This window comes from Anomaloglossus baeobatrachus, chromosome 3, assembly GCF_048569485.1.
Source record: "Anomaloglossus baeobatrachus isolate aAnoBae1 chromosome 3, aAnoBae1.hap1, whole genome shotgun sequence".
Classification (NCBI taxonomy): domain Eukaryota; kingdom Metazoa; phylum Chordata; class Amphibia; order Anura; family Aromobatidae; genus Anomaloglossus; species Anomaloglossus baeobatrachus.
The window spans coordinates 435,884,458-435,910,098 of NC_134355.1; the positions used below are offsets into that span (position 1 = coordinate 435,884,458).

Here is a 25,641-nt window from a genome sequence, read left to right on the forward strand (position 1 = left end):
ATCGGTACCAATATCGCAGCGTGTAAAGTGGTCTTAAGGGGCAGTGTCCATCTGTGATTGATTTCTCATGCCATTGCAGCCTGAGAAATGAATTGCAGCATGCTGCGTTTGGCAGCGAGTCTCAGCTCACGCACCCCCATACAAGTCTATGGGAGTGTGTGAAACATTACACTGAACTTGCATGTAATCTGAGTGCAGTGCAATGTACATAGACAGGCAGGGGAGGAGATGGGGAGAAAGTGCTCCCTCTTCTCCGCAGCTGTGACCTGATCGCAAGATCGCATCAGTCGCATGACCCTCGGCTGACACCCGCAACAGAGGGTCATTAGCATATCACTTCCTATGCTCTCACATCGGAAGCGGTATGCAAGTGGAATCGTCCCCTAAAGGGGAGCCACACTTCCAGGATAAGCCGTCCTGTGTGTACAGCAGGCATAAAAAGATTTGCTGCTAAACAACCACAAAAAAAATACAAAAAACAAAACAATTCATAATCAACATCATATACGCAAAACAATTGTACTTTATCAAGTAGATGGTGTGATGACCATACAAGAGAAGGACAAGGGCGCCTAACACAGACAGGTTAAAATAAATATACAAGACTGTATAGGAGATACACTGAAGGGACAAGTTACTACTGGGATATATCAAAATATGACAAAAGAACTACGTCTAGTTATGTATCAGTCCGCTGCATGGGGCAACAAGTGGCTGATAAAATATCACATTTTTGAGAGAGGACGATCAGTGCAGGAGAAAAGAAATGACAGAAAAGTGGAGAAAAAAAATCTTTTTCTCTGATGAGATCTCCTACAAATCTTTTTTGCGCTTAAAGCAGTTGTCACCTTTTGGGAAAATATTTTTACTTAGATGCACATACAAGGGGCTGCTGCTGATAAGTCTTTGGCTTTGTGATCTTTTTTTGTTTCTGGATTGCTAAATTTAAAATGGGCCACTTCAGCACCAATGATGAGGCACGTCCTGGATGCCCAAGAGTGGTTGTTGTTCCGGAGATCATCGATGCTGTGCACAACCTCATACTGGAGAATCGACAAATTTCAGCTAAAGCCATAGCAGACATCATGGGGATTTCCCGTAAACGTGTTTGTGTCATTATCTATGAACATTTGGACATGAGGAAGCGATCTGCAAAGTGGGTCCCCAAATGTCTGACAACAGATCAGAGAAGCATGCGAGTAAAAACTTCCCGGTCTATGGCTATGTGCCCACAAGACTATGCACCCATGGAATTTGCAGCGGAAACCTGCAGATTTATCTGGATTTTCTACATAAAGCCACAGGTTTTAGCAAGTACAGACACGCCCCATGTTATCCTATGGGACATGGAGAGTGTCTGTCCATGCTGCGGAATGTGCGGCAGCGGGATATGCTGCAGATGTCCCGCAGCCGCACGTAACTGCATGTCAATTATTCCTGCAGAATTACCCATGGAACTCCCGGCCCTCCACTATAGAGATAGAGGCCGGAACTTCCGCATGTAATCAGCAGGAATGTCCACAGCTATTTCGCTGGAATCCCACAGCTATGCATAACTGCGGATTCCGAGGAGCTGTTGCGGGAAACCTTCGGACGTACCTGCAGATATATCCGAGGGTACATAGTACCGTAGGCACATAGCCTATATGTCAGCATTTCTGGACTGATAAGAACTTCCTGGATAGATTGGTCACTATGGATGAGACCTGGATTTATTCGTATCACCCTGAAAACAAGGAGCAGTCAAAAGAGTGGATGTACAGTGGTTCTCCTCGTCCAAAGACGTTCAGGGTGCAAAATCAGCACCTAAGGTGATGGTGTCTGTGTTCTGGGATAAGGAGGGCATGCTGCAAGTGAACTACCTTCAAAAGGGTTCCACCATCAATGCAACTTTTGCATCAATTGAAGGCAGCTCGGAAGGCCAAAAGGCACGACAAGCTGTCCAAAGGAATTTTGTTCCTGCAAGACAATGCCTCCGCTCACACTGTACAAGTGACCACGGCAAAACGGGGAAAGCTGGGCTTCCAGCAGGTTGACCACCCAGATCTAGCTCCCTCCGAGTATAATCTGTTTCCAAACTTGAAGAAACACCTCAAGAGTACCAAATTTCACACCATTTCTAATCCCATGGCTACTATGGATGCCTCGTTTGTGGCACAACCGAAATCCTTTTTGCTAGGCCTACAAAACCTGAAATACTGATGTAAGAAGTGTGTGAGCATGTGGAATAAATGTAAAGTTTCATCATCCTATCTTGTTTCTTTCTGGGTAAAGCCAAAGACTTATCAGCAGCCCCTCGTATTTAGGGCTAACAATTTATGCAATTGGGTTTAATTCAAATTCAGCAACATTTGCCTTCTACGGCTTGCGTTTTTCCCTTTCTTTTGCTAGCTGCAGAATAAGTTAACTGAGAGTCAGTCAGTGAGCTTGTTCTAATGGTGTGACAGGTTTGTTGGTAGTTCTATCATCTGTCTTTCTTAGCACCTCTCAGCTGATGTATGACCACAGACCACATCAAGTTGAATGTTCGGGCAAACAGAGGAGCTGTAACAGACAAATGGTGGAAAAAGTTTAATGAAACCTAATTTTACTCCATCTACACACATTTAACTAAAGGTAGACAACTGTTTTAATTATACTGATGATGTCTGAAAAAAAAAATTAAAGTGTAATTACTATATAGGATGTCTGTAGGATACTTGTCAGTTACATCACAGACATCCACTGATTAAGGAATATGATCTAGCTGCAGTTCTGACACCTAGGGCTCTTTTCCATCTGCGATTTTCTTGTGCGAGTGCGATCTGATAAAACATCGCATCGCACTTGCACCAGTGTTAATCAATGAGGCCGTGTCCTCTTTCCTGTTATTTCTCGATACGAATCGTTCTCTCAGTGCACTCTCAGCATGCTGCGTTTTGCGAGTCTCGGCTCACGCACCCCCATACAAGTCTATGGGAGTGTGTGAAACATCTATCACTGCACTCGCATGTTATCTGACTGCAGCGTGATATATGCAGAGACAGACAATGGAGGAGATGGGAGAAAGTGTTCCCTCCATCTTCTCCGCACCTGTGATGCAATCGCAAGATTGCATCACAGTCCCATGACCATTGACTGACACCCGCAGCAGAGGGTCATTAACATATCGCTTCCAATGCTCTCGTATCGGAAGCGGTACACAAGTAAAAAAAAGAGTCCTTACCTTAGACGTCTGAGTTTCGTCTGAAATAGGAGTGAGCAAAGCAGCCCATGGTCGGCTTCTGATTGGCTGCAGCGCTTACATGGCATAACAATGTCACATGAGTGTAAGTAGACCCATCACCGACATCACTGGAACAGCGACAAAGCAGGAGGCGAGTATCTGTTATTTTTATTATAAATTGGGGAATATGCTTCTTAAAGCACCACTCCAGCATGTTTTTTATTTTTTCAGTGCTGGAGTGGTGCTTTAAATGTAAGCCCCTGCCCCCAGTGTATACTCACCCTCCAGCGGCTCCATTGTTTTTTCATCTACGCTCCAGTCCGGCGACACCATCTTGTGCCAGTAACTTCTGACTAGTGGGAAGTCAGACGTTACGTCACAAGCTCTCAATGCAAGTCTATGAGAGCCAGAACAAGGCTCTCATAGATTTGTATTGAGCTGTGACCTCTGGTGCGCTTGATGAAACACTGAAGCAGCCGACAGGTCACAAATCGCCGGAGACCTACCGGAGCCACACTGGAAACAGATGAAGACGGCAGCAGGTGAGACAGGCGATTTAAGCTTTAAAGTAATAAAAAAACAAACAAAAAAACAAACCGCTGGAATGGTGCTTTATGAAATAGTTGTAAGAGTAGTGGACAACCCCTTTAAAAAACCTTAGACAACCCTTTTAGAACAAGCAGGTGCATGAGAGCCTTTGCCAGACTCCCATGTACGCAGCACTCCACGGCTCCCCCATAATTCTGGAGGCCCCTGCTTATATCAGGAGATTCTGTGGCATTCCAGTATAGAAATAAATGTGTGACTGTACAAACAGGGTGCTATCAGCCATTCTGTAATATACCAGTTACCAGACTCATACCTCACTGATTATTCATGACATGTGAGCTCTCTTGGCGCATTACTTCAGCTCCTCCGTGGCTAATTAAAGGGCATGTAATAGATTTAATTGTAATCACCATCTATCATAAGAACATTTCACAAGTCTGATGAACAAGACCCCTTACTTACAGCACGAGACACACTTGTTATATATCTCTGCGGAGCATGAAGCCGGCCAAGGCCACAAGAGACGGGCACCCCAATCCATTCCACTTATCTCGGGTTTTCTTCCACTCCTGAATCTGGCAAATGACGCCAATCTGACCAGAATACTGCTGTGTGAAAGCGTCATACATGTGCATCACGCACCCTTCTTTAAAGGCCCCGTCACACACAGAGATAAATCTTTGGCAGATCTGTGGTTGCAGTGAAATCATGGACATATTGTTCCATTTGGTCACAGCCACAAACCTGGCACTGATTGTCCACAATTTCACTGCAACCACAGATCTGCCGCAGATTGATCTCTGTGTGTGACGGGGCCTTAAGGGTTAGGTCTATGATTAAATATCATACAATACAAAACGGCTCCTGTGTCTAGATAATGTAGTTACATACTAGATATGGCCATCTATACACAACTATATACTCCACATGATGAGCCTAAGCTACTGAGCATGTGCGACCACTAGCACTGGACGCATTAGATGGACATTCTGAGAAAGAATGAAAAGAACACCACGGGGCGCCAAAATGGGAGTATTTGCAAATTGCACAAGCCGCACAAATGATGGGGGGAGTGTGCGATCGCATACGAGATCGCACACGCAGGCTTTACAGAAAGGTCCTATGGCAGTGAATGGATCATGTGCAGTTTCTTCTTTATGGAGCTTATACACCCCCATTAACTTATGCCCCAGCTCCATTGGAGAATACCTGTACATATATGAAGTCCAATAAACTTCATCACTGTGCGCTTCTGTATGAAATCTGGGACATATGGATTACAGAAGACGGCCCAGGAACCTCTTTGGCAACCTAGTTACTGATATGAAAGCAGTTGTATTGCCGTTAGCATATAGATCTTATAGGGGTTGTCTGTGCTAATGAGCTGAGCAGTCAGGACAGAGTAAGGGGCTGAGCAGGGAGTACAGTGTAAGGAGCTGAGCAAGCAGTACAGTGTAAGGAGCTGAGCAGGCAGTACAGTGTAAGGAGCTGAGCAGCCAGGACAGTGTAAGGAGCTGAGCAGCCAGGACAGAGTAAGGGGCTGAGCAGGGAGTACAGTGTAAGGAGCTGAGCAAGCAGTACAGTGTAAGGAGCTGAGCAGGCAGTACAGTGTAAGGAGCTGAGCAGCCAGGACAGTGTAAGGAGCTGAGCAGCCAGGACAGAGTAAGGGGCTGTGCAGTTCCGGCTCCATCCACATCTTGTCACTGCTGTTGGACCACCACTTATCTGATATTGATGAACTATCTCAGAAATAAGTCATCAATATCATTAGCCCCGAAAATCCCTTTAGTGATTTTTTAATAATGAGGAAAAAAATATTAGCATATGAAAAGTTAATGTAAGCTTACACCAAAAAATGCCCTGGAATATGTGAGAGATGGAGAGAAATACATACCTCAATGTTCTTAAGTCATTGTCACCAACACTCAACGTGTACATTGTGTAGATCTTTTCTCATAAAGGATACAGTAAGCGCCACCAGCATCCAGTGCTCCATTGGTGGATATGGCACAGACTGACAGCACAGTCATGCCAATGATAAAGTAGGAGAGGACCAGCATGCCCACCGTCTCATACAGGCCAGACTGCCCGACCACCATCCCTGCAAAAACAAAAAAGAACAGAAAATGAATAGCCATCATGAGAGGGGCTGTCAGCATGCCACAATCCCCCTGCTGCTTCCCACGATACACCCTCCATCACTAGGCGAGGGATAGCGTATCTCATAACCGCAATGACATCAGCTCACAACCGGAAGAATTAAGAGAAAGTCACACGAACAATCAGCTGCACGGAAAAAGATAAAAATGGGAAGATTTTCATACATAAGGAGATTCGTCAGCACCGCCGTATTACACCCTTATGTCGGCAATTCATCTGTATAGTATCCATTAGTTTTATCTACATACATATCCTCAGAAATCATCCAGGGTGAAATCCATTACTATCCTTTACATTATATGGATGTAATCCGCACAGTTGTTACAGATCCTTATTACAAGTGCAATTATTTTTTTTTGGGGGGGGTATTTTCTTTTATTCGTAATTCTCCCTTGAAAATCGGCATCAAGTGACGTGTGCTGTAATCATTAATTTCATGGCATCCGTACATAAAAATTGGCCGCATGAATTTCACCATTAAAGTTAACCTGTCAGGTACAATATGCACCCGGAGCCACGAGCAGTTCTGGGTGCATATTACTAATCCCTGCCTAGCCGTCCCTGTATACACTAGCATAGATAAAGAGATCTGTAGAAAAAGTATTTCTAAAGATACTTTAGAGATGCAAATGAGCAAGGGGACTAGTCGCAAGGGCATTAGTTCCCCTGACTAGTCCGCCCTCTTAGCATTGTCACCGCTGATGACTTTGCTCGGTTTTAAGCTCAGCGTGCATGATGAGAAGTTCCGACACTTCCGGTCATGCGCACTAGACCTTTCTGAAGCCGAGACGCATACACCCAGCTTTCTAATGTGAATGACCGGAAATGCCGGGACTTCTGATCCTAAACTCAGCGTCTGAAGCAGTGACAATGGACACAGGTATACGCGTCACTGACAATTACGCTGGGCAATGATTATTGAATAGCATGTTAGCACACCCCTGTGGGTAACATGCTAAGAGGGCGGACTAGTTGGGTGGAACTAATGCCTTTGTGACTAGTCCCTGTGCTCATTAGCATATCATAAAGGATCTTTAGAAATACTTTTTCTAAAGATCTCTTTATCTATGCTAGTAGATAAAAAAAACAGTTAGGCAGAGATTAGCAATATGCACCCAGGACTGCTCGTGGTTATGTACAGTGAAAATTCTACCCCAATGGGTTCAGCCATATTATTTACATATGTACTATATCTAAACCATGAGGAAACCCAGGAATAATTGGGGTTAAAAAAATGCAAATCCAACACAATTGTCTGTACATGTAATCCACACATATATGACAACTTTACACAGTTTGTGAAAGCTTTTATGCCAGAAAACTAACATAAAAGGCTTTGAAAAGTTGCAGTTTGTGTGCAATGCGAGCTGAGCAAAAATGTTACAACTTTTCACATTTTTACCAAATGGTAGTGTTCCTTACAGCACATACTTGGCAAGGCGCACATGGAGGTGAACACCCTTCGCGCCTCACCCGATTCATTAAGGCTGCTTTCACACCTCCGGTTTTAGCAGAGCCGGACAATCCGGCTCTAAAACCTATGCAACGGACGCGGCGACATAACCGCATCCTTTGCATAAGTTTTTGACATGCGTTTTTTGCCGCTTGCGGCAGGTTACTGAGCATGCGCAGTGGAAAAAAACGCATGCGACGTCCATAGGCATGCATTGCAAATCGTGCCGCATCTGCTGGATGCGGCGCGATGCGGTATTTTTTGCCGGACAAAAAATGTGCCAGGCAACGTTCCATCCGGCCACCGCATGCGGCAAAAAACGGACAGAACGCAAGCCCATGCAGCACAATACGGCACTAATGTAAGTCTATGCAAAAAAACTGCAACCGGCTGCAAAAAAAAACGGTTGCGGTTTTTCTGCAAAGCGCCGGATTGTGCCGCACAGGAAAAAACGGATGTGTGAAAGCAGCCTAAGACACTTCTGCCCCTTATCCCTTTTGTGCCAGTGCCTGGTTTTCACCTTCCTGGAGAAGCCAATTTTTTCGCTTCTGACCAGTGTCACAATGTGGTAATAACTCTGGAACTCTTCATGGATCCCAGTGATTCTCAGATTGTCTTTTCATAACACATTGATCTTCATTTAAGTAGTTAATTTTGCTCAATATTATTTGAGTTTATTTATAAAAAAAAAAAAAATTGACAAATTTAAAATGTTATGCCCTTTATACTAGATATTTCTAAATTTTGTGTGATATAACTAAAATTTGCCACTTCTAGTTTACATCAGCACAATTTTTTGTCATGAAGTTAAAAGGGTTAGCAACTGAACACTCGGGGTTCGTACTGTGTCCGGTGCTCAACTCTGAACAGTCCGTGGTCTAGTTTAGATGCTAAATAAAGTTTGTTGAAAGGCTGCAGCGCAGCCAATCGACAAGGTTTCCGGCATGGGGAAGATGCCTGGACGCTGCTGGGAACAAAAAAATATAAATGACGTGGTGTCCTCCTTTCTTGATAACCAGCACAGATAAAGCAGACAGCTGAGAGCTGACATTATAGAGCTGGGCAGGGCCATGATTATTTGGCCCTTCGCAGCCTAAAAATAACAGACCTCAGCAGCCCCAAAATTGGCGCATCACCTTAAACCCCGTAATGACGTCTACATGACCTCACCGCTCTCAGCGGGTCACGCAGCATGCAGAGTTACTGACATCACTGCTCTTGAGGAATGTTCGTGGGTGACCTATGAAGCGTTGTTCTCAGAACGAGGCTCCATAGGTTCTACTACAGAATTGGTGGACATCAACGGAACGCCATGGATTACATCGGATCAGCAGAGATTTTTGGGGGAGCTAATGCAGTGGTGAATGAGGGGCTGTCTCTTGTTTTTATTTCTTTCATTTTCTCTTTTTATGTATTTAAGATTTTCATTTTTGGACTGTCAGACTCAGTGGACTACTTCAGAATCGTCATAGGTTTTTTTTATTTTTCATTATTTTTTTTTATTATAATTAAAACAAAGTGTGTGTGCGCGCGCGCGCTTTTCTTTCGCTTTACAGTAACCAGGTTAGTAACTTCTATTTGCTGTGATCGCTATTGATAGTGGCACATACAATATAGCAAAGGGTTAACATCATCTGGACCTTATCCAATCAGGTCCTAATGATGTTGGCAGTCAGTACTAGCATTCTACACTAAAGTCTCAGCATTTGCAAGACCCTGGGGGTACTGATCTCAGCCTGGCCGAACACTGTAAAGAGACATCAGTGTTGCACAAAGCCCAGCATAAGCCAAAATTTTAGAGCCTTAAAGGGTTGTCCCAGCTAAATCTGTAAGTCTGTAGTCACTGTATGTGACTGAAGACATGAATCCTCACACTGCGTGCACTATGCGCCATGAGGATTCGCTGGTTTCATGTGTATGGTGGTCATGTGTATGCGGTATGCATACTTCCGGCCACTATCCGACTACAGGGGCACAGCCTCACTCAAAACACTTGTATTGAGTGAGGCCGCACCCATCTAGCCTGAATGTGGCCGGGAGTATGCATATTGCATACTCGCGGCTGCGTGACCATCGTTCCCATCTCTGAGACAAGCGAGTCCTCACAGTGCGTGCAATGGGAGGATTCATAAGTCTGCAGTCACTTAGACACTTTGAGCCCAACGTATTATTGCATTTGCGCCATTTGTTTACAGAGTTCTTAGAGTTTTGCCCCTTTTTTGTTTGGGCTATATTCATGTTTATATTTTAGCCTTTCTGAAGTCTATTCGATGTGTATTAACCTGTTTTTTAATGTTTGTCACTGTGGGCCAAGTTTACCGTTTTCAGATTTTATTTTGTCCGATTCATCATTTGTGACATTTCAAAAAGTCACAATATTTGTTGCAGATGACTCCAGTCCCCTCCTCCCAGAGTGATTTTATGCACCCTAGATATTGAGATAGAATTTTAGCACTATTTTGCAAAATATTCAGCTTTTTGAGTTAGAAAGTCCCAATGGTAAAGGGGATGTGCACTACTTTAATTACCCTTTCTCATTCTTCATGTGCCCCTAAATAAAAGAAAAAAGCCTATACTCACCTCTGGTGCGGTTCCAGCCACAGCGCTCACTTCCTGTTAATTACTTAACAATCCAGATGCGGGGACACATAAGCCAGCGGTGATTGGATGTGGGGCTTGCGTGTGATAATGTCAGTTGGACCCAGGGAAACCACTGGAACCATGCCGGCACCGGAGGTGAGTTAAGGCTTTTTTATTTTTATGTGGTGAACATGGATACACCACATTAAGAACATCAATAGCATCTTGCAGTGCTTAAATGGTTATTACCATCTCCAAGATCCTATCCCAATATATAGTAGGTGTAATAATAATAGCAAAAACCTCCAATTAGAAATGTAGTATAGTTCTCCTGATATAGCCATGTCTCGTACCTCATGTGCAGGGCATTACAGCTTCGGTATCCATGGTTACGACCACTCATACTGTATAGTGACAGCTAGTTGCTCAAGGTCGTAACCATGGATACCTAAGTTGCATTGCCCTGCACATGAGGTAAGAGACATAGCTTATCAGGAGAATTATAGTACATTTCTATTTAAGGGTATTTGCTAATATTATTATTATTATTATTATGCCTACTACATATTGGGATAGGATCTTGGAGATGGGAATACTCCTTTAATAATGTGGTTTTCAGGTCCCATCATGGCGTGCAGTGTGCTATTCTCTCAGACACATATAAGATAATCTGAGGTGGATGCTCCATTACACCATGTTCCAAATTGTTATGCAAATGATATTTTCTCTGATTTTCCTAAATGGTCGGTGCAAATGACAGTCAGTCTAATAAAAGTCATCACCCGTTAGAGTATACATCGAATTTTATTGTAGAAACCTTGAATGATAACAGTATAATCTTCAAAATTAAATAAAACTCAAAATGCTCTGTTCCAAATTATTAGGCACAGTAGAGTTTCTAAACATTTTATATGTTTTAAAGAACTGAAAATGCTCATTTGTGGAATTTGCAGCATTAGGAGGTCACATTCACCGAAATAAAAAGCTATTTAAATCCAAAACATCCTAACAGGCCAAGTTACATGTTATGACAGAATATACCTATTATTAAAATTTACATTTTATTAATATACTTTTAAAAACTAAACTCAAAACAACAGACAAAATTTCACACCGTGAATGTAGCCAAAGTAGTTTCTTGATCAATTTACATAAGGCACTAGAGAGGTGAAGGATGTATAAGATTGTTACTCAAATAGTTTAAATAATCAATGTGGATCAAGAGGTAAAAAGGTTTTTTTTTTATTACCTTTCCCTTATTCTTATCCTCTGACTTAGAATATATTGCTACCTACCAATGAAGTACATGCTTATTTGACCGATGCCCCCATTCCTCGGCGGCTCTCCCTGTCCTTCGCCCTCACTTTCCCTTCTCAATTTAGGGTCAAGAAACTTGGTTGCACAACCTTTAGCCAAAATAATTGCGAACAACTGCTTCCGGTAACCATCAATGAGTTTCTTACAATGCTCTGCTGGAATTTTAGACCATTCTTTTTTGGCAAACTGCTCCAGGTCCCTGAGATTTGAAGGGTGCCTTCTCCAAACTGCCATTTTGAGATCTCTCCACAAGTGTTCTATGGGATTCAGGTCTGGACTCATTGCTGGCCAGTTTAGTAGTCTCCAGTGCTTTCTATCAAACCATTTTTTAGTGTTTTTTTGAAGTGTGTTTTGGGTCATTGTCCTGCTGGAAGACCCATGACCTCTGAGGGAGACCCAGCTTTCTCACACTGGGCCCTACATTATGCTGCAAAATTTGTTGGTAGTCTTCAGACTTCATAATGCCATGCACACGGTCAAGCAGTCCAGTGCCAGAGGCAGCAAAGCAACCCCAAAACATCAGGGAACCTCCGCCATGTTTGACTGTAGGGACAGTGTTCTTTTCTTTGAATGCCTCTTTTTTTTCCTGTAAACTCTATGTTGATGGCTTTTCCCAAAAAACTCTACTTTTGTCTCATCTGACCAGAGAACATTCTTCCAAAACGTTTTAGGCTTTCTCAGGTATGTTTTAGCAAACTCCAGCCTGGCCTAAGAAGTGGTGTCTTCCTGGGTATCCTGCCATACAGTCCCTTTTTATTCAGATGCCGACGGATAGTACGGGTGGACACTGTTGTACCTTTGGACTGCAGAGCAGCTTGAACTTGTTTGGATGTTAGTCGAGGTTCTTTATCCACCATCCACACAATCTTGCGTTGAAATCTCTCGTCAATTTTTCTTTTCCTTCCACATCTAGGGAGGTTAGCCACAGTGCCATGGGCTGTAAACTTCTTGATGACAATGCGCACCGTAGACACAGGAACATTCAGGTCTTTGGAGATGGACTTGTAGCCTTGAGATTGCTCATGCTTCCTCACAATTTGGATTCTCAAGTCCTCAGACAGTTCTTTGGTCTTCTTTCTTTTCTCCATGCTCAATGTGGTACACACAAGGACACAGGACAGAGGTTGAGTCAACTTTAATCCATGTCAACTGGCTGCAAGTGTGATTTAGTTATTGCCAACACCTGTTAGGTGCCACAGGTAAGTTACAGGTGCTGTTAATTACACAAATTAGAGAAGCATCACATGATTTTTCAAACAGTGCCAATACTTTTGTCCACCCCCTTTTTTATGTTTGGTGTGGAATTATATCCAATTTGGCTTTATGACAATTTTTTTTTTTCATTGAAGACAAATTAAATGAAGATAATAATACCAAAGAATTTGTGATTGCAATCATTTTCAGGAAGAAACTGAGTATTATCTGACAGAATTGCAGGGGTGCCAATACTTTTGGCCAGCACTGTATGTGCTCAGAATCAGCCACAAATCTCTTCACAGTATGATGATCACACTTAAGTTTTCGTGAAATATCTAATGTTTCATCCCTTATCGAAGTCATTGCACTATTTGATGCTTTTTGGCAGCAGAGAGATCCTTTTTCTTTCCCATTTTACTTGAAAACTTTGGCCTTAATATTATGGATCATCCAGTTTTCCTTTTATTGGGCTCACCTGGAAAACTAATTATCACAGGTATCTGAGATTGATTTCACTGATCCAAAGAACCCTGAGACACAATAGCATCAATGCGTTTCATTGAAAAAACAAAAAAATGAATGGCTATGACACTTACATCCAATTTGCATAATAATTTGGAACATGGTGCAGATCTTAACTGGGCATTTTTACATTTTATGCTCACTGTAGACTTTCCACCCTTTGTTAACAAGGTCGGTTTTGACATCTGCTGCCATCAGAAGTTTATATTCACAGTCTGTATCAAAAAATGTTTCTACTTGTAAGTACAAAGAAAGTATTTCCAGAAGAAACTGACTGACATGCGCAGATGACCACACCGCAGAGGGCGTTTAACTTGGTTGACTACATTCATAAGGAAATACCGGAGCAGGTTAGTTTGTGTATTCACGTCTGTTTTCTAGTGACAATACAACCTGGCAATTGGCTATGTACAACACTTATCATGACACTTTTTTCCCCTCCAAGTAAGCCAAAATCAGGAGTGGTAATATATACAGAAGTAATGACTTGTTTCTATTATACTTTTCCTCTGATTGTTCTCTCCTGGTTTTGGCTATAAATACTGAGGTAAAAAAACTCCCCAAATACTCAACGTGTGCACGTGGCCTTAGTGTGGCAGAACAGAAGGAGTGTAAGGGGTACTTTGCACGCTGCAACATCGCTAGCCGATGCTTGCGATGCCGAGCGCGATAGTCCTCGCCCCCGTCACACATGCGATATCTTGTGATAGCTGCCGTAGCGAACATTACTCACACGTACTTACCTGCCCTGCGACGTCGCTCTGGCCGGCGACCCGCCTCCTTCCTAAGGGGGCGGGTCGTGCGGCGTCACAGCGACGTCACACGGCAGGCGGCCAATAGAAGCGGTGGGGCGGAGATGAGCGGGACGTAAACATCCGGCCCACCTCCTTCCTTCCGCATAGCCGGTGGAGGCAGGTAAGGAGATGTTCCTCGCTCCTGCGGCTTCACACACAGCGATGTGTGCTACCGCAGGAACGAGGAACAACATCGTATCTCCTATTGGTGCAAAATTATGAAAATGACCGACATTACACAGATCACCGATATACGACGCTTTTGCGATCGTTTATCTGCGCATCTAGGCTTTACACATTTCGACGTCGTTACCGGCGCCAGATGTGCGTCACTTTCGGTTTGACCCCGACGTTATCGCAGTAGCGATATCGCAACGTGCAAAGTACCCCTTAGTGCGTGTATCTTTGTACGTAGTGGACATACTTGATAATGAACAGAGATATTTTGAAAAAATATTGTTCCCATTATGTGATTTGCATCTCTCCACGACTTTTCCTTCTTAGGCTGCTTTCACACTTGCGTTGGGCGGCATCCGTTGCAATCCACCGCCTTGAGGAATTACAGTAACCGTTGCAGGAAACAGTTTATTCCTCGTAGATTTCTATTATCAGTTGTTTTGTCGCTGACAGTCAGTGACCGTCGGGCGGAGGGAACGCTGAAGGTAGCGTTTTTTGTTGCTGTAAAAAAATGCACGTCGCAGGATTCCGTTGGGATCCGTTAGGAGGCATAATGAATGTCTATGGTGCTGGATTCCGTCGCCAGTGTTTGGATGGATTCCAGTGCAGGATTCCGTCACGTTCTACTGAGCATGCTCAGCATGTCCAGCAGAACGTTCTAAATCATTTAAAAGCACTCCTGGTCTCTCTCTCTCTCTGTCGGTCGGTCGGGGTCTCTCTCGGTCTTTATCTCTCTGGCGGTCTATCTCTCTCTCTCTGTCAATGTCAGTCTCTCTCTCTCTCTCTCTCTCTCTGTCTGTCTGTCGGTCTGTCTCTCCCTCTCTCCCCCTCTCTTACTCACCGATCACCGTCGCGGCACTGCACAGCTGTCACACTTCTCTGGCGGCTTCTCCTCTTTTGAAAATGCCGGCCACTCATTATTCCATTTAGTATTCACTGCTTCTCCCGTCCACTGGCGCCTATGATTGGTTGCAGTCAGACACGCCCCCAAGCGGTAGTGGCAGGGTGTGTGCAGTGATGATGATAGGTGCGGTAGTGCCTGGGTGTGTGTAGTGATAATGATGGGTGTGGTAGTGCCTAGGTGTATGCGGTGATGATGAGTGTGGTAGTGTCAGGGTGTGTGCGTGCAGTGATAATGATGGGTGGGGTAGTGCCGGTGTGTGCAGTGATAATGAGTGCGGTAGTGCCGGGGTGTGTGCAGTGCTGATGATGGGTGCGGTAGTGCCTTGCAGTGTGCGGTGATGATGAGTGCGGTAGTGCCTGGGTGTGTGCAGTGATGGTGATGGGTGAGGTAGTGCCGGTGTGTGCAGTGATGATGAGTGTGGTAGTGCTGGGGTGTGTGCAGTGATGATGGTGGCGCGCTCTCTCTCTCGGCTTAATGCAACACGTTATTTCACAGGAATCCGTTGCCTTTATATCACACTATTTACAACGCATCCGTCACATGCGTCACACAACGCATTGTGACGGATACCGTTCAACGCAAGTGTGAGAGTACCCTTAGTTTCAATGGTTTAGGAGTGTACATCAGAATTTAGCAGAATGATTTGCAGGGCTCTAGTCCAATGGCTACATTACCAGTCCTTGACCGCAAGACCCGAGCAATGTGAATCTCTAACTACCGGCTGGCATCTTGGCCACCTCTTCTCACCAGTGAGCTTCTGTAATGTTATGACATCTTTCTCTAGCGATAATCATTATAGATATTACTCTAGTATGGAGCATTAAAGAAGAAGTCAGCAGATTTTATCCTAAATATAAGGTATTGACAGGATTAGGACAAATTAAATTTGGAGACTTTACTAATATTTGTGTGTGGATATTTCTGGGGCATATTATTTGCCACCATAATCCGGATGCTCGTAGGTGTCTGAGTTGTGGAGTCCATAAACTGACTAAACAGGCGCAGAGGAATATTGACTTGAGCAACAGCTCATCTTCTCAACTGCTTCCGTAGTAAACACAAATACGCTCACACCTCAAATATGCAGGGTTCAGAGAGCAAGTATGCTTCCTAATTGATAAGGCGGAGGGTGATAATGGGTCCCGTTGCCTTTTCTGGGGTGGTCTAAAGCCATGCAGTCAGAAGAGAGGCATATGACCTACATACCACCTAAACCCATCTCTTCTTTTATGCAGGGTGACGTGACAGCTACAAGTACGAGCAGCTTCAGGGTGGAAGGTGATCATGAACAATACATAGAGGCATTGGTGAATGTTGTGCCATGCCTGACTCAGGTACAATTGTTTCCAAAGACATCCCAGGAGACTGTGAAAAAATAGAAAATTATTATTTTAAGACTATGGCAAATTCATCACCCGGGTGCAGCCTGTAGATGAGTCTGACAATTAGTGCACTGGAGGAGGAGAGACAGGTACAGCACTCGTATGGTGCGCCAGTAGTGATAAATCTGCCCCGTATATACTCATACAGCCATGTTATGATCTGCTGACAACTGCAAGTTACCCCTTTAAAGAGGTGTTTCACCCATTTTTTTTATTTTCTATACGAGTATAACTTACTATTTTAGGTGTTTTCTTCATTGGCTTCTATATGCAGTTCTGGCACTGAGCGTCGCTATCCTGCACGCTCAGTGCCGGTCACATGACCAGCTGGTGTTGTGGCCGCTAGTATCCTCTGACGTCACGTCAAGTTCCGGGCTTTTAGACTGGACATTACGTCAGGGGATGCTGGCGCCACTCACACTGATTGACTGGGCTGTGGGCGGTGACTACCGCTCCTCACAGCCCAGCATCGAGGGGATGGTACGGGACAGTGTGTGGAGCGGTGTCGAGGGCTGAGCGTCCGGCAGATTGGTGAGGCACGGGGCGCCAGTGTGGAGTGCAGGGGGGGTTTCTTAAGCTGAAATCCCCCCTGTCACGTAAGTATCTGATCTCACTATCCACCCGCCCGCTCTGCTCCGATATCAGGAGAGCAGGTGGTGTCGGGCAGTGTGATCATGTGCTCCCATCAGCAGCACAGGTGACCGGACGCAGCAAGAGACTGACAAGCTGGTGACATGCAGCACCACATGTGTGAGAGCAGAGCAAGTCACCGCTCTGCTCTGTCACCTGTTGTGCTGCATGGGACCAAGTTACTCCACTCACCTGCACAACAAGTCACAGAGTGGAGCAAGTTGGTGACAGAGCACCTCTCTTCCCGCTCTCTCTTCTCTCTTTTCCCCCTCTCTCTCTTCCCCCCCTCTCTCTCTCTCTCTCTCACTTTCCCTTCTCTCTCTTCCCTCTCTCCTCTCTCTTTTCCCTTTCTCCTCTCACTTCCCCCCCCCTCTCTCTCTCTTTTCCCTCTCTTCTGGCATGGTCAGTAAAGAAATCTCTATGAAAGCGCCATTTTCTGGGGGAGCTGTAGACTGCAATTGGCATTGGGGGGGGCCAGAAAGCTTGGGCCACTCTGTGCTGAGGATTCCAATCCCCAGGTGCCTAGCTGTACCTGGCTGGACACAAAAAAAATGAGTGAAGCCCACGTCATTTTTTTTTAATTATTTAATGAAATAATTTTAAAAAAAGGGCTGCCCTATATTTTTGGTTCCCAGCCGGGAACAAATAGGCAGCTGGGGGTTGGGGGCAGCCCCGTACCTGTCTGCTGTACCTGGCTAGCGTACAAAAAATATGGCAAAGCCCACTTCATTTTTTTAAAAAAACGTTTTTAGGCAAAAACCTTTAAAAAAAAAAAACAAAAGCAAAAAAAAAGTCTTCCCTGAATTTTCCATTGCCAGTGAAGGTAACACCAAGCAGTGGGGGTTAGCAGCCAGTAGCTGCTTGGGTCGCCCTTAGCAATAGAAACTGCAGCGGGAGCCCACACTTTTTATTTACCCCTAACCCTAGGGTTAGGGTTATATGTTTGGGGGGTTTTTTGTTTGTTTTTTTTTAAAATTTTTAATGAATTTTAAAAAAAAAATCGACATGGGCTTCGCCCATCGAGCACCAGGACATTTTGCTGCTCACTCATCCCTACTCCTGACTACACAGCCAGCAGAACAAGTACCGTAATCAGATGACTCCAGTGTCGACGTATTAGTTGTTCTGTGTCCCCCTGCATCTATCGCAGCTTGTGCAGGCTGTGAGGTGAGCTGAGTTCAGTCCGGCACTGAACTCAGCTGAACTCACCTGAACTCCAGCCCACACACGCTGCGATGGATGCAGGGGGACACAAAACAAGTAATCGGCCGACACTGGAGTCAGCTGAACTCCTGACCACACAGCCTGCACACGGTCACACGTGATCGGCAGCAGGCAGTGACTATTGTTAACCTGTATCCATCGCAGCATGTGCGGGCTGTGAGATCAGGAGTTCAGCTGACTCCAGTGCCGGCCGATAAATTCTGTGTCTTGCTGCAGAAGGATCCGGTAAAATAACAATTGCGGTTGCATGCGTTGCACATTTAATCCACAGGATCCGGTCATATGCGGTTTGCGTTTTTTTGCCGACAGGGCAAAATGCATGCCACATGGATGATACGGACGACACACAGAGACTAGGCCAGAGGGGAAAAAGCAATCTGATGGATGACCCCATCATTTTTTTTATTCCCCAATTATTTTTTTCACATGTTGCGCCGGCTAATAATCATAATTTCTGTACACACACACACAGACTATGAACTATATGAGAACAAGGAAAAGATATACGCTTTCTTCCCCTGGTTGTGCAGAGCTGGGAGCTTCTGCTGTCTCTGCTGTGATTTCTCTCAGTGCTTCCACAGGGCAGATGACAGGGAGGAGTCTTGGAGTGGAAAGCTGAGTGGGTGTGTTAGATACAGTCCAGGAGCTGCAAAGAATTATGGGAGTTGTAGGAACTGAACCCAGGAAGTCAGGAGAGAGATTAACCCCGACAGAGCTGGAGCCGGCAATGAGGATGTGCTGCTAGAGCACGATAAAAGGTAATAGTGCTGAAATAACATAATAGATGTGTGGAGAGGCACATATTAGCAAAATTTATGAGAAAAAAAAATCAGTTTTGGTAACTGGACAACTTCTTTAAATAGTATTTGCTGTATCATGACTGAAACTGAATGATTCAATAAGGGTGGGCAACCATTGTGCAAGAAATGCCACGGAAATGACCAAAAAAATGTGCATCAGAAATGTGTTAAAATAGCTCAGTGAGTGAGCTGTGTCAGCATTGGGACAAGTGCCAGCGTAGGAACTATGTATGGCACGTGTGACTTGTAAGTGTGTCTGACAACCTACCGACAGGAGACTTTCTGGGCTGATGGTAGCCACATGCTTGGAAAACTTCCCGACCCAGTAAATGCAGGAGCTCACATAACCTAAATCAAATGTGTCACTTCTCTCTGTGTATGTAATAAGGAGAGCTGCAGCAAGGCATATGAAGGGTTATTAGTACAGGGCATCACCAAACTGGAGGGAAAGATGAGTGGATCTGGTCCTGTATGTGCACAGATCTCTCCATCCAATCTATGGGATGAGAGCCTTGGTTATGTCACTGGGTCCCATATACTGGAAAGTAGAGATCTGTGCATGAGTCCTGCTCTTCTCACCTCCCCCTAATCACACAATATGGGGTCCCTAGATGCCGACCTCTCAAAATACCAAGCACAGCACATCCTGCAGAGGCAAATAAGACATTAAGGCTATGTGTCCACGGTAGAATGTACCTGCGGATTTTTCTGCATGAAAATCCGCGACTTTCGCAGCAAATCCGCACCCGCGGATTTGCCGCGGATTTTGATGCGGATTTTTTTTTTTTTTTTCCCCATTCTATACCCAAAATCCGCACCAAATCTGCAACAAACAATTGACATGCTGCAGATTTTTCCGGATCAAAATCCGCGGCAAATCCGCAGCGGAAAAATCCGCAGCATGGACACAGCATTTCCAAAATGCCATTGAAATGGCTTGGAAGTGCCGCTGCTGCAGATTTTCGGCAAATCCGCGGCAAATCCGCGGCAAAATCCGCGGTAAATCCGCAGCGTGGGCACATAGCCTAATAGGGAAAGTCCAAATACTGTATATTTACATGATAAGCACTTTCTGCTTTCCAACACAACCTAAATACTTTTTGAAAACTGACTCTGTTCATGACATTCATAAGACATTTATAAAGGCTAAATAGACCATAAATTTATGAATATATAAAGTTTTTTTTATTTTAGTGAGCAACACAAACAGAATAACACAGACAGTGGTGATTTAATATCAACACACAAAACAGACGGGCAGTGTGGATGGATCCAGAGCTTTTTGTATTGCTTAATGCAGATAAGGATACATGGGAGCTCTGAAAGAACAATACAGTCATATGAAAAAGTTTGGGCACCCCTATTAATGTTAACCTTTTTTCTTTATAACAGATTGGGTTTTTGCAGCAGCTATTTCAGTTTCATATATCTAATAACTGATGGACTGAGTAATATTTCTGGATTGAAATGAGGTTTATTGTACTAACAGAAAATGTACAATCCGCATTTAAACAAAATTTGACCGGTGCAAAAGTATGGGCACCTCAACATAAAAGTGACATTAATATTTTGTAGATCCTCCTTTTGCAAAAATAACAGCCTCTAGTCGCTTCCTATAGTTAATAATGAGTTCCTGGATCCTGGATGAAGGTATATTTGACCATTCCTGTTTACAAAACAATTCCAGTTCAGTTAAGTTTGATGGTCGCCGAGCATGGACAGCCCGCTTCAAATCATCCCACAGATGTTCAATGATATTCAGGTCTGGGGACTGGGATGGCCATTCCAGAACATTGTAATTGTTCCTCTGCATGAATGCCTGAGTAGATTTGGAGCGGTGTTTTGGATCATTGTCTTGCTGAAATATCCATCCCCTGCGTAACTTCAACTTCGTCACTGATTCTTGCACATTATTGTCAAGAATCTGCTGATACTGAGTTGAATCCATGCGATCCTCAACTTTAACAAGATTCCCGGTGCCGGCATTGGCCACACAGCCCCAAAGCATGATGGAACCTCCACCAAATTTTACTGTGGGTAGCAAGTGCTTTTCTTGGAATGCCGTGTTTTTTTTCCTCCATGCATAACGCCTTTTTGTATGACCAAACAACTCAATCTTTGTTTCATCAGTCCACAGGACCTTCTTCCAAAATGTAACTGGCTTGTCCAAATGTGCTTTTGCATACCTCAGGCGACTCTGTTTGTGGCGTGCTTGCAGAAACGGCTTCTTTTGCATCACTCTCCAATACAGCTTCTCCTTGTGCAACGTGCGCTGTATTGTTGACCGATGCACATTGACACCATCTGCAGCAAGATGATGCTGCAGGTCTTTGGAGGTGGTCTGTGGATTGTCCTTGACTGTTCTCACCATTCTTCTCTGCCTTTCTGATATTTTTCTTGGCCTGCCACTTCTGGGCTTAACAAGAACTGTACCTGTGTTCTTCCATTTCCTTACTATGTTCCTAACAGTGGAAACTGACAGTTTAAATCTCTGAGACAACTTTTTGTATCCTTCCCCTGAACAACTATGTTGAATAATCTTTGTTTTCAGATCATTTGAGATCTTAAATACCTTTTCTCATGCTTGGATACACCTGTCTATGAAGTTCAAAGCTCAATGAGGTTACAAAACCAATTTAGTGCTTCAGTAAGTCAGTAAAAAGTAGTTAGGAGTGTTCAAATCAAGAAATTGATAAGGGTGCCCATACTTATGCACCTGTCAAATTTTGTTTAAATGCAGATTGCACATTTTCTGTTAGTACAATGAACCTCATTTCAATCCAGAAATATTACTGAGTCCATCAGTTATTAGATATATGCAACTAAAATAGCTGTTGCAAAAACCCAAATTGAAAAAAGGTTAACATTAATAGGGGTGCCCAAACTTTTTCATATGACTGTATATATATAAAATACAAAACTTAGGGGTGCTTTACACGCTGCGACATCACTACCGATATATCGTCGGGGTTACGTCATTAGTGACGCACATTCGGTGCCGGTAGCGACATCACAGCGTGTAACACTAATGAGCGACGATTAACGATCGCAAAATCGTTCCAATACGGTGATCGTTGCCACGTCGTTCATTTCTTTAATATCGCTGCAGACACCGGTACGATGTTGTTCGTCGTTCCTGCGGCAGCACACATCGCTATGTACAAACAAAGAGAAAGAGTATGCCACAATAGGGATCACCAGAAGAAATGTTTTTTTTAGAAAATTGAAAAAACTTTATTATATCATAAGTGTACAAAATAATGGTTCAAGGGACAATCAAACAGAGCACAAGGATTAATGTACAAAGGGAAACACACATTGAAACATTAAAAACATTTAAAACAAAAGCCCAAATAGGGTATGGTTACTGGACACGCTAAGGCTATGTGCGCACGTGTGCGCTCTGCACTGCACCGAAAATGTGCGCTTCAGAGAGCAGCTGAAAAGCTCCGTTCTGAAGCGCATGGTGCCGGCAGATTCGTGCGCTCTGCATGCTGCCTCTCCCTATAGACCGCATGCAGAACGCACGAAAGAAGTGACATGTCCCTTCTTAGAACGCAGCGATTCGGCAAGCAGCCGAATCGCTGCGTTCTAACATGCGATGTGCGCACGGTCCCTGCACAATCTCCATAGATTGTGCAGGGGACGCAGGACGCATGTTAAAAAGACGTAGTGTGAAAGCAGCCTAAGATAGTACAATTTCCCACATCAGTCTCCAATGATCCTGACCCAATCACCAATGGGTTAAACACAGGGAGACCTCACAGGCTCATGATACTGTAGTCACCTTAACCCTGAGTGAACTGCCTAGGCTGTTAGTGATACAGGGAGGGAACACCCATGCCAGCAAGCATTCATCACAGCTCAGAGGAAAATAGCATGTTATATAGCAGTATAGTTACCAGATGTACCTCAGCAGCAAGACCTAAATAGGTACTGGCAAGAAGACAGGGTCCCTATTCTAATGCATGGGGGGAAAAAAACCAAATAGATTACAGAGGTTAGCGTGGTGGACCCCACGCGTATCGCCACTAGGGGGTGTGTGGCTTCATGCATTAGAATAGGGACCCTGTCAGTACCTATTTAGGTCTTGCTGCTGAGGTACATCTGGTAAGTATACTGCTATAGAACATGCTATTTTCCTCTGAGCTGTGATGAATGCTTGCTGGCATGGGTGTTCCCTCCCTGTATCACTAACAGCCTAGGCAGTTCACTCAGGGTTAAAGCGACTACCGTATCATGAGTCTGTGAGGTCTCCCTGTGTTTAACCCATTGGTGATTGGGTCAGGATCATTGGAGACTGATGTGGGAAATTGTACTATCTTATTCCTTCCCTCCCCTTGTGTATATCACCGTCTACCCGGGCTGATGATCTGAACCCAATGGGTGATGATTCTCAAGGTCTAATCTAATATCTGTTGAGATAATAATAATAACAATTTTGGTCATTTATATAGCGCTACTGATTCCACGGCGCTTTACATACATTGGCGCCTCACTAAACCTATGCTGACCTATATGTACCTGTTCTGTACTGCTGAGTGTCTGGCCGGCCAATGAAAGATAAGGTTCAATACCAATAATGAAATGGTCTTTTCCACATGTGGTATGCTTGATACTAATTCACCACTGATTTAAATATATGTATTGAATTCCATGCTACAAAACAGTGGGCTTCAGTTGTACCAACGTTTTGATGAATTTTCAGACCTGATACAGGCTTTGCAGTGGCCAATACAGGATAATGCATGTTAAAAGAGGATATTGATTGAAAAATCCTCAGTGGGGCCTTTATTTCATATATGACACATAACAGTGTTGACATTCATGGTGGGGTTGGCGTGTCCAGTAACCAGACCCTATTTGGGCATTTGTTTTAAATGTTTTTAATGTTTCAATGTGTGTTTCCCTTTGTACATTAATCCTTGTGCTCTGTTTGATTGTCCCTTGAATCATTATTTTGTACACTTATGATATAATAAAGTTTTTTCAATTTTCTAAAAAAAAACCATTTCTTCTGGTGATCCCCTCTTTCTCTTTGTTTGTCTATGACGTTGCTGTATGCCAGGAGATCCCGGAGGGTGGTGCCCTTCTCACATCTAGCACACATCGCTATGTGTGACACCGCAGGAGCGACAAACATCTCCTTACCTGCCTCCACCGGCAATGTGGAAGGGAGAAGGTGGGCCGGATGTTACGTCCCGCTCATCTCCGCTTCTATTGGCCGGACGCTTAGTGACACCGCAGTAACGTCGCTATGACGCCAACGCCCCTCCTCCTTGAAGGAGGGATTGTTCGGCAGTCATAGCGACGTCGCTGTCAAGGTATGTGCGTGTAACGCTGCCGTAGCAAAAATGTTCGCTACGGCAGCGATCACACAATATCGCACGTACGACGGGGGCGGGTGCTACCGCGCTCGACATCGCTAGCCGATGCTAGCAATGTCGTAGCGTGTAAACCCCGCTTTAGGGTTGCTCCATCCATCACAAAAAAAAGGGGAAAAATGAAATAGCAGAAAAAAAAAAAAAAAGAATGTGCCTGGTGAAAAACGCAGAGCTATGTATTATACAAAAATTGCATCTGTGCAGAAATCAATATACCTCTTCTAGGTAAAGTAGGTTCCTATTGGTAGTAGCTGGAAAGCATTCGGTGGATTCCATAAAGGGCAGAAAATCTGCGGATTTTATACCTAGTTATCCACAGGTATTCGAGTGCGGATTTTATACCTAGCTATCCTAGCTAGGATTCGGACTAAAATGGGCAAGAGATCGTACCCGCCCCCGTCGGTTGTGCGACACGGGCATATCGCTGCCCGTGTCGCACAACCTCGCTTACCCCGTCACACGGACTTACCTGCCTTGCGACGTCGCTCTGGTCGGAGAACCGCCTCCTTCCTAAGGGGGCGGGTCGTGCGGCGTCACAGCGACATCACACGGCAGCCGTCCAATAGAAGCGAAGGGGCGGAGATGAGCGGGACGTAAACATCACACCCACCTCCTTCCTCCGCATTGCCGATGGAGGCAGGTAGGAGATGTTCGTCGCTCCTGCGGTGTCACACATAGCAATGTGGTGCCGCAGGAACGAGGAACAACATCGCTAACATCCTGAAAACGATTTTTTGTTTCAGGACGACCTCTCTACGGCAAACTATTTTGCCCTCTTTTGCAATGGGTTAAGATCGCTCTTAAGTGTTACACGCTGCGATCTCGTAAATGACGCCGGATGTGCGTCACAAACGTGACCCCGACAATAATTCATTAACGATATCGTAGCGTGTAAAGTTCGCTTAAGGCTCTGTGCCCACGTAGCGTATTTTCATGCAGTTACGCTGCAATCTGCACTGCAGCGTAACTGAATGCGTCCTGCGTCCCCAGCACAATCTATGAAGATTGTGCCTAATCCATTCCCACATTGCATATTAGAACGCAGCGCTTCGGGCAGCCGAATCACTGTGTTCTAAAAAGCAACATGTCACTTCTTTCATGCGCTTTGGATGCGGGTCCCGCTCTGTCTATGGGAGGGGCTTCATTCAGAGGGCATGAAATCAGCCTTTCATTATGGACTGTTTCTGCAGCGATTTGAAGCGTACGTGTGCTGTTCAAATCGCTGCAGAAATTTCTGCAGGGACAGAACGCAACGTGGGCACATAACCTAAGAGTGCTAGACACTCGAAACGCGTACCATATATTACTACCATGTTTTTATTATGTAGAACTTGCACATTTTAAAAATGTAACAATAAACAGG

General features: G+C 44.4%; 1 protein-coding gene across 1 annotated transcript in view; it reads right to left on the reverse strand.

Annotated features, from left to right (window-relative positions):
* LOC142295390 (solute carrier family 12 member 9-like) overlaps window positions 1-25,641 on the reverse strand; it is a 351,139-nt gene that overhangs the window by 315,422 nt on the left and 10,076 nt on the right. The window contains exon 2 of the mRNA XM_075338493.1: window positions 5,721-5,855. Coding sequence (XP_075194608.1) covers window positions 5,721-5,855 — 135 coding nt within the window. The remainder of the gene's footprint in view (window positions 1-5,720; window positions 5,856-25,641) is intronic.